General features: G+C 28.5%; 1 protein-coding gene across 2 annotated transcripts; it reads left to right on the top strand.

The window, feature by feature from the left end:
- The first annotated feature begins 7,906 nt into the window (after positions 1–7,906).
- On the top strand, positions 7,907–13,635 carry LOC132945897 (uncharacterized). Of its 2 annotated transcripts, none has more exons than XM_061015709.1 (11): positions 7,907–8,655; positions 11,045–11,277; positions 11,524–11,658; positions 11,720–11,872; positions 11,949–12,059; positions 12,172–12,246; positions 12,308–12,397; positions 12,493–12,534; positions 12,688–12,941; positions 13,013–13,172; positions 13,306–13,635. In XM_061015709.1, exons 2-11 carry the CDS (start codon positions 11,085–11,087, stop codon positions 13,422–13,424), a joined length of 1,332 nt encoding a protein of 443 aa, XP_060871692.1. In that variant the 5' UTR covers positions 7,907–8,655; positions 11,045–11,084; the 3' UTR covers positions 13,425–13,635. The 2 variants fall into 2 exon arrangements, with proteins under 2 accessions (XP_060871692.1, XP_060871691.1); XM_061015708.1 differs by having other exon boundaries at positions 12,490–12,534.
- The last annotated feature ends 1,561 nt before the right edge of the window (positions 13,636–15,196 follow it).

The raw sequence follows: 15,196 nt of genomic DNA, 5'->3' as shown, positions 1-15,196 counted from the left end.
TAAAAGAATTATTTGTATTACAATATTGTAATAAGTCATAATGTCATCGGTATCTATAATATTATTATTTATAAGCTGTATAATATTGTAGGTACATTATACAATAATTATTACTCTCCGTGTATAGGTGTATCAGACTACAATTATTGTGAAATATCTTATTTTCAAACTGAAAGAAGATATGGTACTAATTTAAAACTTACCGACGAACTAATTTGTTTCATGAATTTATATAGGTACTTAAAATATGCAATATAAGCTGTCCATTTTCCACGAGTAAAGTTTTAAATTTTTGCTTGAGAGAAACACTTAACAATAGTTATACATCTCGATAGCTACTGGACCGGAAACGTGTAAATACATAACGTTGTTATTATATACTTAACTAAATAATAAATAAAGTATACAAATACGGTGTAGTGGGAACGTAAAGCCTCCAGACTGGACGAAATTAATAACAGCGAGACGGTTCAATGGAAGAAACTTTGAAACATTTAAAAATAATAATAAAAAAAAAAAAAGCATACCCATAATTATAGGTTCCGATGAAAAAAATGGTGATCGTATTATGCAAGGAGGACGTCATCGTTGCGATAACGTATTCGGAAGAATATAATATAACTGTTAAGGGTTCAGTAATAATAATCATATTATTATGACATGACAATATCGACACTGTCCGAAACGCGGAGACACGAGACCGCGTCATCATGTTATATGGGTACCTACTACACAAAATGATATTGCGTACGACCCCGCGAGACACGTATCGGATATAATACACGAGGTCAGTATGGGCGGAGGGAGGGGGGGGGGCGGGAGATGTTAAAATATCTTATCGTATTCTACGCTGACACAATATTGTTTCTGCCGAAAAAGTAGGTATTATTTCTTTGTATACGTACACAGAAATCGTGCGTACTGTCGTGTTTTTATTTGTTTAGCCAGATTTCCATTACGCCGTCCGTATATAGGTGTGTATATGACGGTGAAACTCGCACTCGCCGCCATCCGTGGCCGTGGCGCGGTGTAGTGTACTCTCTCTACAAATACACTCGTGTCGAGCATTAGCATTGAAATCCGTTTTCCAGTTGGAATATACCTACGCTAAAAGTCTTCGGATTTAAAGAAAGAGCTAAGTGTCTCCGTCCATATGCGACGCCGTACGCGCCCGCCCTCGCACTCGCACACACGCACACTCGAACACAAATTATCGTACAAACGACGACGACACGCGCGTGACGGCCAGCTCGTTTCGAAGCTTTACCGCCCGTACAAAGGTGCGGCGGTGGTTACCGTACTTTTTTGGATATCATACCCCGCGCAGGAGGTGCCCGCAGTGTAATATGTATATTTTACACGATGATATATGCAATGCGACGGTATAATTTCGTGGATTCGAGATTAATCAGCGTATTATAATAATTCATGTGTATTATGTTTGCGCTTCTCGTTCGCGACTTTAATGGCGATAAACAATATTATGTGCGAATGATGATCGTGCGCGTACACAAGGTCCAAACATCACACGCGCGACGCTCGACGAAATTAACGGATGGTTATTAAAACTATATTATATATTAAACGACTTCAAACCCATACAAACCCTCTTATAAAAGACCTCTCTATCCTTACACTCCCAGGAAACCCTAACCGTAGGTTAAAAAGAAAGTGGTGCCGTGACCTTTTGCAAAACTTTAATGTCTAACTCTCTGAATAATAATAATTAAACAATTCAAATAAATAAAAAAAAAAAAATGTATCATTAGCCAAGAACCACTAATGGGTGGCTGCTTATTCAAAACAACCATGTTCTAATATTTACTTTTATCATATAAGCTTATTGTGCTCAAATAGTACAGATTGTTTATGCCAAATAAAAAATAAAAAAAAAAAAAAAAATATTATATATAGTACGCACGAAAACGTCGACCAGTTAATTATATATAAATAATATAGGCTTATAAATAATAACACGGAGTTGCCTACTTACGCGCAAATGTAATATACATTGTATATTATAATATTTCAGTGCGTTGTATAGGGTATTGTATGTAACGGGCGGCAGTGTGGTAGGTATTATAAAATACGCGACGTTTTTTTTTTTTTTTTTTGGGGGGGGGGGGGACTAACTTTATCCGCCGAGCAGCGTGGTCGCCTCCGAATAGCGCGGACACAATTTCAGTCGCACCGTGTTCGGTATTTAAATGTTTCACCGTGTTGTACATAGGGTATTTACAAAAAAAAATTAATATATTTAAAAAATAAATCTGGCATATTATGCCCGTATAATATAACTGCGTTCATTATGTTTATAATGCCTACTTTGTATTATGTAAATGTTTCCACGGACAACCAAATCTTTACATTTCCCATCGAGTTTAAACCATTTTGGATACACAATGGAATGTAAGTACGAATTGTTAAGCGTAGTATTGTCAAAAGTTTATAACTAAATCTTACTTTTTGTTATTACGTAATATTATAATATGTATAGCAGGTAAAAACATATTTTGTGACGAGAAAAAGTGTGGCTTAAGAAGACGTGTTTTTAGCTCCGCTCGCAGAATCATAGCCAATCCAAATTTATAAGGACAGCTGTGACCGATTATTTCATCACAGTTTTGTATACGCATTTTAAACAAAATATGTATACAACTTTTGGACTCGATGCTCAATTTCAAATATTTATTGGTCTTCTGCGGGTTTTTTATTCTCACAATTATCAATTTTTATCTCGAACAATTAAAATATTATACATTTATTTAATAATATAATCATCATATTGGGTATAAATAATATTTTTCTTTTGGAGTTTTAGCTGCGGGTATACAATTTTTAATCAAGAAGCAATGGTCGTTCAAAAATGATGATAACATTGATAACTTTACTGTGTGATTGTAAATCGTACGATCTTTGTCACACATACCAAACAGTTGGTACATTATTGGGGTGATGAAAATTTAAAATTGCCAGTAGTTTTGTGCTGCCGTGCCGGGTGATTGGTGGCCAATCGTGTATACCTGCAGTGATCTCAAACTCAAATGACCATCGAGCCATATATTTATATATCAAAGGTTCGCAGACGTCGTAGACCTTATTTTTTTTTTTACTTACGACGCACACGGATTGATAACTAACGAGCGGTGTAAAAATAAAACATTACGAATGCCAAATAATATTATATTGATAAATAAAAACTAATGTTTTTATATCGTTCAAGAATGATAATCAATGTAACAATTTTGTTGAACTATATGGCGGGCCACATCCAAAGGGTTCGCGGACCGCGTGTTTGAGACCACTGGTGTATACAATCCAACAATGCTCTAAATTAACATGACGTTGGTACATTGTGTAACAGGAAGACCTGACAGATGAAATAACTTTTGTCCTAATCAATATTTAAATTTTTTTTATTTTATATATAATTTATAGTCACTTGGGCTACATGTATAATATAAAAAAAATTCTTTTCATTTTTTATACTGAAAATAAAAATTTTAAATTTGATTTAAAAAATATCCAAAATAGATAATTTGTAAGCCTGATTATAAGAAAAATGTCTATGGTAAGAACAATTATCTAAGTCAATTTTTTTAAAATATCAATATGTTTTTGAGTACGTAATAACTTTTTTCAAAATATTTTTTTTGAGAACTTCCTTGACATGCGTGATGAGTATATATCTTAAATTATTTATGAACCATATAATTTTCACAATTTTTGTCATACGTTTAAGTAGCATTATTATTATTATTATTATTATTATTTTTTTTTTTTTTTGTCAGGTCTTCCTGTTACACTCTGTATAGGCCAGAATAGTATATTGTGTGTCAAGGACGGGAAGTGAGCTATTTCAGTCGCGGGCAAGACTGAAATTGCCTTCCCGCACGAGCCACACATACTATTTTTTGTCACGCCTCTGCGTTCATCGATAACGGCAAAGGTAACGCAGGGGTCTATGCAACAACTAGACTATAATTATACAACAACAGTATTATATTTCACGAAAGAAACGATTTGGTTTTATTTATCTTAGGCGTCAACCATGGAGGTTATAATATGATTATGAGATGTAACCAAAAGTTTACAGTTCGTAAGGAACCGACGACCGTGGTATAGATTTCAGTGACTGTTTGTGCAGGGTATACGCGCGTCGCGCGTGAAATGTGCGAGCAGCACTTTTGGGGATTTTCCCTTTGCCGCCCGGCACTTTTGGGGATTTCCACTTTACCGCCCGGCACTTTTGGGAATTCCCACTTTTCCACCCGGCACTTTTGGAGATTTCCACTTTACCGCCCGGCACTATTAGGGATTCCCACTTTACTGGACGGAAAAGGAACGCTTTCCAACGCTTCAGTCGCTATCGAAAACCAAACTTTCGGCGCAGGCGTGACAAAAAAATGTGTTCAATACAATATTCATTGGGTACCAAAAAAAATGTGTTATACCAGCCGTCCTTTCTAAATACTTATATAATTTCTCTTAAAACGAAACAAAAACAATTTTTATTTAAAACGGTTCAATGCGCGAAAATGTGTTTAAATTTTAAATCCCATGGTATCTCTACCAGGCACTAATTTATGTTATACTCAGATATTCATCTTGATTCTACCCATAGATATATATACATAGTATACAAGCCAATACGGAATATGGATTTTAGTAATTCGCACCAAACGCGTAATATTTCCCATTCAGTAAAAACGCCAAAACGTTATTAAAAATCTGAATTATTTATTTTAAGAAAATTTTTTACAACTCTGTTACATACCTAGATGTGGATAACAAATAACAGCTGTTGAATCGGAAGAAGCAGTTTTGTAGGAAACTATTCTCACCGGGTATATTATACTGCATTTTTAATATTCTTGCGTGAAGCAGCTAGTAGATATTATGCTAGATTATAGACTTCGTTCAACTTATATATTTTACTATTATACCACGGTTTTCGACATTGATTAACAAATCACTTTATATATTGAAGGCTTAAAGACAAATATTATACAGTAATTTGTAACTGTAATATACTAATATATTATATACCAATCACCAAGCATGCTCGCCCCTTCCCTTTTATCCTTTAATAATTAAATTATTCAAATTCTGATTTTTAAGTATATATAATTTTATAATTAATGGTATGAATAATTAAACGTTACGGTTTTTTTTAAATACTTAGATCTTTTATACCAGTTAAGGAAAAAATGGGGGTGACAATGCTTGACGAATATATAGCTATAGTCTATGTCTATTATCACGTATTGTCTGTACATATAAAAACATACCATACATTATATAACAATAATAGTTTTATAAGCTAACTTTAAATTTAAAAGTTTAATTAAAAGCTTTTTTTTTATTTTAACCGTATCAAATAAGCAGAAAAAAATATTTTCAAATTTATATAGCTAACAGATTTATGATTTAAATATTCATAATAAGTACAGGGTTATCTTTTTAACGCTCAACATTATTTTTGTCCATGAATTTTGAAATAACACCGGCAGTGGCCCACCTTGTATAGTTAAAATCTGATATAATTTCATTTTTTTATAATTACCCATTAGTATTCAAATATAAAATATTGTTTGTATAATTAAACGCGTGTGTGATCTGATTATGTAAAATAATGAAAAACCATTGACAGTAGTGATATTTTTCGATATAAAATACTTAACAAATAATATGAGTGATTGATTAGCAGACTATAAAAAGCTTATTTTCTAAATTCGATCATATATTATATTTATTATTGTCAGTAACAATGATTTAAACCTATAGATATGACCGAAAAATAATTATAGTTAATATAGGTGCCTATATTATGATATACTAGGTATAAAAAAATCTATATTCAATACTAAGCCATTAGAATGTATAAAATATATTTATACAATTTTCTAATATAACAAAAATTATGATCGTTTATTATTGATATCAATATAAGTGACAACAACGAAATGGAGAAAAGTTATTGTTCATGTCACATAATAAATGTGTATTTTAGTAGGGTTTACGTAATATACAAATATGGAAGTATGGATTTCAACTTACCTAAAACCTAAATACTACAAATTTATAAAATAAAGAGGTATGTACAACATTAGGTATTCATTTTAAATATTAAACTATGAAATTGTACTTATAAATGGAGTTTAATTATTAATACTATTTTTAGACATAATAATAACTAACTTATGAGATATGACAATAATTAACATCACATCAGTTAAGATATGCAATGTTTGTATATTAGATTCTGAGCTACGATTAATGGATTGGTAAGAGTGTAGTTTTTTCTAAATGTATTAATTTATTTTTGTATTGGTCATATCTCATCACCTATTGGGACAGTAAAAATGCTTTAATTTTCAACTTTGTGGATGGTTTATGGCAACATATTGGGTCTAGTTAGAACGTTGAGGGGTCAAAAGTATTCACAGTAATACTCCAATGTCCATGTATACATTTTAAAATAACCGTAGAGACTTAACCAAATATTAATAATTATAATCACATAGGTACGATATAATTTTTAATAAGATTTATTATTTTTGTTTCTAAAAAACAATGTTAATGTTAAAAAGATTGAAAATTTAGTGGTCTATTACTTATAAGTTATTTGTATAGCAATTCAAAAATATAAAAATCATAGGCACAATTATTTTAAAACCGTATCCCACATAGCAAATAGTTGATATACATATCGAATAAATATTTGAATTTTATCTATTCTCAGATATATAACAGTTTATGTTTATATGATATTCTATAAATATCTTGAACTATATATCAAATTAGAATTATTGTATTGATATGCTTATAAAGTCGACATTTTAATATCATAAAATGAACATATAATTAATATCCATACAGTATATATTCATAGTTATTAATACAATATCAAACTTCTTATATTAAGGCGATATGTTTTAATGTTCAAATTATGATATTGTTATATTAATATGCAATTGATGTCCATAAAATATATATTCAATGATACCCATATAATATTAACACTGAAATATTTGTATGATAAGTTATAAAATCAAAATTTTGATATTATTAAATGAACATATAATTGATATCCATACAGTGTATATTCATTGTCATCAATATAATATTGAACGTCTAATATTATTACGATATGTTTTAAAGTTTAAATTATGATACTGTAATATTATTATATCATGGGCTGGCCATACTATAGCTGGAGCGATAGTTTCTTATCTGAGCAAATAAGCAAAGTGTAGTAAAACGATCGGTCTATTTCATCATTTAGTCTAGTCATTATACCCTGCATGTGGCGCGCCGCTATACGAAAAAAATTACAAATTTGAATTTGTCATTTCTTTGGTATGAATTATCAATGATCATATTGCTTTGAATTTGCGGTTAATCTTGATGTGGACTTAAAGTGTATCCGCAAAATAGAAAATGCAGATTTTTGAATACAATTTTTTTTGTCCAAATAGTTTGGGTGATCCGTGCTCGTTTCCGGGTATTTTTTTTATCTCTAATGTTTTAATGCTTATACCAAATTTCATATAAAGTTTTATGTTATATCGGGTACATTATTATCAATCAATTTTTTTTCGTTAGCTGATTTATCTGGCCTTTTGCTATTGGTCGTAAACTTGTATTATACCTATATTTGATAGTATTTGATAGTTATATTATATAACTTATATATAATAGTATAATAATATGTGCATATTATATTATTATTGTTGTCCGACCGTAGACTGTGTACAGCAGTGGCTCTCAAGCTTTTTATGTTCGAGGAACAGTTTTATAATTAAACATTTTGACAGCACATTGATAAAATATACTGCACACTGCAGAGTATAAACCATAGATAATAAATGTATAGGCTGTTCCTATATTAACGTATAAGAAGTTTGCGTGCCGGAATGTGGATGAGAGACAGACTGCTTTTAGATAGTGCTTCTTATTTTAACAAGGGGTTTATCAATAAAATAATAATAAAACCCTTTGCTAGAGTGAGAAGCATTTTATAAAGGCAGTCTTTCTCTCATCCACATTTAGGCAGTATGATAAGATATGATAGGCTAAGTATTCTTTTATTATCTATGGCATAAAACTATAAACACTCTATGCGTCCGTGTTCCGTTATGAACGAACGGAGTGCGGGAGTGGGGTGTAAATGAATTTGTGTAGCGCAGCGCTGCTATCGGTATGCCTACATGGCTGGCCTGGCTGCAGGGTTTTCGACGGCTGGTTATTTTTAACTCGAATATTATTATTTGTCGAATTTTCGACAGAATACAATATTGCTTACGTAATTTATTACAAAATAATAATTATTTCGTACATTCATCATATTTAAGGTTATGAACTGTTATGCGTATTAAACATTTTTGTCATTTACAAATTTACACCGCGTTCGCGTATACTGTTTAGTGTTTTTACTCGCGCCTGTTTTGAAGTGTTTTTTTTAATAATATTTATTACATTACTAATTGTAACTTAATAAATTACCATACCTATACGTGTGACACTAGTTGTGACGTGCTGTTATCAAATATAATATATTATAATATATAATAATATTTCAATATATTACCTACGTCTACATCACGTACTTATAGTACGTACTTATAACTACATCAAATTGTTCTATTACTGGTAAGTGAGTAACTTTTAAGAACCTAATTTTATTAATACACGTACATTATAATATTCTACAATGCATAGAAGAAATAATTTAAGTAAATCTACCAAACGTAGAAGATTATTAGACGAGGATAACTACATCAAAACATTGTCGCATAATGATGGTTTTATTACTTTACCCTCCGTAGAATTAAATAATACCTGTACTATTGCAACTAATAACCCTTTGATAGAACCAACTACAAATTATACAGACGTTGATAATCATATAACGTATCATTCTCCATCTGTTGGTTTTGATTTACCCACCAGTAATGTTGACCAATTATTGTTAAATACTGCTTCTGCATCATTATTGCTAGGGAATAGCGATGCAAATTTTGATCCAATCGAAGAAGATCAAAACTCAATAACTAGATCTAGAGATATAATTGAGGATATAGTTCAATGGGCCTTAGATCAAAATATACCTAACAATAATTTTGATAAGTTATTAAATATTTTAAGAAAACATAAATGTTTTGAACATTTACCAGCTTCTTGTAGAACTTTATACAAAATGTACTCTGGGGTTTCTTATGAAAAACCTGTTGAAGTTGAAATAGTTAGTCCAGGAATATATTACCATTTTGGCGTAGCTGATAATATCAAAAAATATATTGATTTTAATTATTTAGAAGATACAATTAGATTAGTTATAGGTGTAGATGGCTTGCCTTTGTCGAAAAGTTCAGGCAGTTGTTTTTGGCCTATTCTTGGTTATTTAAGCAGACAGCGTAACCAATCTGTATTTCTCATAGGAATTTATTGGGGCACTAAGAAACCAGATAATAGTAATGCGTTAATTAAATATTTTGTCGATGAAATAAAACATCTTATAACTAATGGAATTAATATTAAACAGTACAATGACAATAATACAGTAATTAATGTTCATAAAAAAGTTACTGTTGATGCATTTTGTTGCGACCAGCCTGCAAAAAGTTTTTTACTTAATACAAAATCCCATTCTGGTTTTTATTCTTGTACCAGATGTACTGTTAAAGGTAAATACTTAATGAGGCGAGTGTGTTTCCCTAAATTGAACTGTTCAAAACGGACACATGAAGATTTTGTAGGTAAAATTCAACGGCAGTATCATAATGATAAACGCCAAGTAACAGAAATACTTAATATTCCAAATTTTGATGTAGTAAATCATTTTAGTATTGATTACATGCATGCTGTATGTCTAGGAGCGGTCAAGAAAATATTAATGCTTTGGAAAGGTGATACGATATGCAAACGCAATATTAATAAACAAAAGTTAAATTCTCTTCAAATTAAACATATTTCTGAACGTTTGGTTTCTTTTAGAAATAGTGTTCCATGCGAATTCGCCCGTAAGCCAAGGTCACTAGAGGAATTGCCCAGGTTTAAAGCCACAGAATTAAGATTGATTTTATTATACTTGGGACCGCTGTCGATTCATTCTATTGTATCAAAAAAGATTTATAAACATTTTTTAAGCTTAAATATTGCTATGACAATATTTTTGAGTCCCAACTACAATATGTTAGCATCTTCAGCTAAATCTATCATGAATGATTTTGTTAAACAATTTGCATATTTGTATGGAAGTCATTTTGTTTCTCATAATATACATTCTTTAATTCATTTATATGATGACTATAATTTATATGGACCACTCGATAATGTTAGCTGCTTTAAATTTGAAAATTACATGTGTGGATTAAAAAAAATGGTCCGAAAAAATGACAAACCTCTTCAACAGGTCGTAAAGAGATGTCAAGAACGTTCATTGCCATTGATGACTAATTGTGAAAATAATGTAAATTATATTCCTCTAAAACAGTTTAAAGTGGAACATAGTGAAGGCCCACTTACAAATGAAACTTCTTCTCCTCAATACAAAATATTAATATTAGATCAAATCAAAGTTAAAATACATTTTAATGCTGATTCATATGTTGGCTTAAAAACTAATGGCAATTTACAAATTATTAAAGTTGTTAATATTTGTTACTGTCTACAATTAAAAAAACAAATTTTACTAGGAAGACAATTCCTTAAATTGGAGTGTTTTTTTAAAGAACCTATAAAAAGCAATACATTAGGTATCTATAAAGTCAGTGACTTTTCAAAAACTATATGTATATGGAATATTGAAGATGTAACGACTAAATACATGATTTTATCTCCTGATAATATCGATATAATGGTTGCTTATCCAGTCATACATTTTAATAATTAAAACCCTAATATTTATGATAATTTATACTTATTAAATATCATACTTTATTTTTTGTGTATATATATTCTGTAAAAACAATTATTATTTAGTTCATAGTGTTGATATTATTATATAGATTTTGGTATAATAAAATGTATTACTTTTTAGTTTTAACTTTACCAGTTCTTCATCAAAACTGTACGAAAATATGTGGAAAGTCGTTCATTTTTTAAATGATAACTCAGTTGAGCCTGTACCAGACTATTGGCTCAATAGAGAAAACAATCTCTGTGCCTGGCCAAACAACAATCATTTGGCAAAAAAAATGAGGAACAATCGAGTCAAACCCAATAATTTTGATTTTACCAATTATAAATGCAGAGTCCTGTCTCAAAATATTTGTAAGTATACTTACCTATTTTATTAGTTAGTATACCAACTATAATTATTTATTATTAAATATCTGTATATAATTGGTTTTTGTTTTTACTATATAAATATATATTATAAGCGTAGAAGCGCAATTGCTTCTTAAGTCACTATAAAATCATTAAATATTGACTTAATTAGCAAGTTAAAATTTAAAAGTAAATAATGTTATATATATTACATTATATTTGCAATAATATATACAATTTTGTGTATAGTGTCCTTAAATGAAGCCATAAATAAAGCCAACAAAGCGGAATATACTTCAGAGTTATCAGACATTGAAAAAGGTGCTAAAAATGTCAAAAGAAAAAGAAAAACTGAGTGTTTAAACAGCGACCAAGTTCAACCAAGTAATTTTAAATCTTTAACTATGACACAATATAATAATAATACACAACAATAATTGAACAGGTAAAATTACAAAAACTGCTAAGCGTATTTTTAAAAAAGAAGGCTTATCAACCAGTATTTCTAAAAATCAAAACGATGAACAAAATAAAGAATATTATTCTCAGGACAAGAATATTTTTACACAAATTGACAATGAAGAAAATTCAGAAATATGTTTGTATTTAATACCTAATAGTTATAAATAAATGTAAGTATATATTTTTGGTAATTGTTATTTCTTAATGATTAGCGTCTGCAGTATCATCAGTTGATGATTCAGACTCAGATAAAGACTACTTGCCAAATATTCTACAAGATGAATCTAAAGATAAAGATAAAGATGATTTCTTACAATCAACGAGTATGTATAATACTTTTACAAACTAAAAATGAATATATATTTATTTATAAATAAATAGCTATAGCTATACCTCAATTAAAATATCTTAATTATTGTGAATTATTTGTTTTAGATTATAAGTTTATAAGTAATGATGATTATTCCTTGATTGTTGAGGATAAACAATTAGGTCATAATCAACAAAATGGTAAGACAAGAATAATATTCAAAATTCAATGAATTTTATTGAATATATATTTTTTTTTTAGCTTCTGCTATTAATACTGACTCTGCTGCTCCTACGATTCTTAAACCGGGGGATGATTGTGATGATGTTGGCTCAAATCTCATACACAATGGTGAACATTTTAATCTTTTAGTTTTTACTGTCATTTTTATAAATAATGTATCATATTTTACTTGTTATTATGTATTATTTTATTATGTTTAGTAGCACAAACTATGATGACTACACCGCCAGCGCCGGTTAAGACTTGTAAGTATATAAAGTAGTAGTTATTAGTAGTATATTAAAATATATTTATCTGTTTTTAGAGTGTATTATTACTTAATTTTTGGACATACTATATATATATATATATATATAATACTTAATGAGGTTAGTAGTATAATTTATTTTGATTAACAGCAAATGATCTTAAAGCAGTGATGAGCTACTTGGCATATATCAAATGTGAAGTGAATAGAATTTCCGAAACGCAGCAAGAAATAATTGAAATACTGAACAACAATAATACTCAAATTTTGCAAAAAAACACTGATTTATTGAGCTGTGATAACAATGAAACAGACTATTTTGTAATGAACTGGCCAATTACTGATGATGATGGTCTTTTAGATCTTGAAAATAAAATGAAAGACAGAATCTTTTATAAACTAGTTGTATGTATACACTATACATAATATTTTAATATTAAGTATTTATATCTCATTTTTGGATATGTATTTTACAGGTTAGTGAGCTGACCAGGCTTGGAGGTAAAACTCTGTCAAGAATCATCAACAAGATGTTGAAGAAAGTTTTTGACGATACCATATTGATAAAGTTTACTTATTACGGTTTGAGAAACAAAGAAAATTTTCATACGCTATCCATTAATAAAGCTATTTTTGGTAATTAATTTATAAACATTAATAGTTTTTTGAAAATTCCATCATATCATAACTTGTTAATTATTTGTTTTTTTATTTATTATTTATAATTCAATAGACAATCTTTAATAAATTGTTGGTATATTTTTCACAGATGCTGTAAGAAAATCTAAACAAAAATCTGTTTCAGATGAGGAAATCATCATATCGATTGGGAAATATATGACTGGAGCTAAAGGCAGAATAGAACAACAAAACATCAAAAACCAATAATTCTAAGATACAAGGTTTTTTTTTTACCTTTAAAAATTTAATATTATAATTTTTTAATTATTAATTTTAATTTTTATATTTTTTATATTCTTAATAATCTAAATTTATCTATTATATGTATAATAGTAATAAGTCTATTGCATATATAGATGTGCTGATCCAAAAGTTTGATTTTTTTTTTTGAATTTATTGTATTATTATATTTTATGTATAATAATAAGTTATTTTATATATATTTAGATATATATAGATGATATACTAATCTAATTGTTTAAATTGTATTTTATATGTAATGCAATTTAAACTACTCAAAGAAGAAATTAATTTGTATAATTTTTATTTTATATATTCTTAATAATAAGAAAATTAAAACTATTATATATGAAGTAGTTTTTATGTGTCATATTTATCTATTTTATGTATAATAATAATTAGTTTATTGCATTTATAGATGTGCCAATTCAAAAGTTTGATTTCTATTTGTATTTAATTTTTTTTTCTGAATTTATTAAAATGATACATTGATTATGAATTATTTGTATTATTTTATTTTATATTTATAATACATTTTATTATTATAGCTACAATTATTATTATGAATTCATGTGTGAGAGATTATTAACTTAATGGAAAAAGAAATATGAGTGCATATTATATACATCAGACATTTAAATTTGGATATAAGTTGAATATAAAAAGATATTAAAAATATATCTGGTGGATGTGTATCTGTTGATATACATAAGATATTTATATTAAGGTATAAGCTGAATATAAAAATATATTTATAATATATCTGATCGATATATACGTGTTGATATTAATTAAATGTTTGTAATTGGATATTAGTTTAATATTAAAATAATATTCATAATATATCAATTCTATATCTTGTCAATATATTTATATGGATATAAATGAGATATATTTATTCTGATATTTATCAGATAAAAAAAGTTGGTTCATAAGACATTTATATAATATCTGGTAGATATATTAAGTTTTGTAGGAAAGTTAATAAAGATATTCTGTGGATATCAACATAAAATTAATAATATCTCATTGATATTTATTCAATATGTTTCTGCTATGTGGGATGTTAGAATTTCAACAAAGAATTTTGTCAAAATCACAACAATTTGCAAATTATTTTGTTGTGAAGAATTCATACAATTTCCACCAATTGTTATGCATAATGTTTATTTTTTGTTTTCGATTACAAATAATATTAGTTGATCAGAAATACAAATTACAAAATTGTAATATTTTAAGGCAACTGAAATAGTTTATAAATTTTATATTTGTTTAAATTATGTTTACTTCATCCTAGAAACCTGGCTATTGAGATGCAAGAGATAAACATCCCCAACAGTTGATCGATTTAGAATTATTCCATCTCATTGTGTGCTGTAAAAAAAGAGTTATTTCTCTCCCTGAGGTATCTCTTTATCTTTTTATTTTGAATACATAAACTGTCCCAAATAGTATAAAGAAAAGGAGTCGGTAAACAATTTAAAATGATAAATAAATGTTTTAGAGTTCCAGTTGGACGTCTATTTACTTAAGTCGGTTATTTTTTTCAATTTAAAAACTGACACAATAAACAACACTGTGGGTACCTTGGAACTTTTTAAAAATACTTCCGTCGTTCATATTATTACGAAAAAGTAAAATCATTAAATGGTGGTAATAATAATATTTCATAATAACTATTTCAGTTTAATAAAAAATATTTTTTTTATACATACCACAAAAACCCCTTCGAAAACGTC

The sequence above is a fragment of the Metopolophium dirhodum genome, chromosome 5, assembly GCF_019925205.1.
Source record: "Metopolophium dirhodum isolate CAU chromosome 5, ASM1992520v1, whole genome shotgun sequence".
NCBI classification, from domain to species: Eukaryota; Metazoa; Arthropoda; class Insecta; order Hemiptera; family Aphididae; genus Metopolophium; species Metopolophium dirhodum.
Note: the sequence above shows the minus strand (reverse complement) of the source record. Positions and strands in the feature narration are given on the sequence as shown.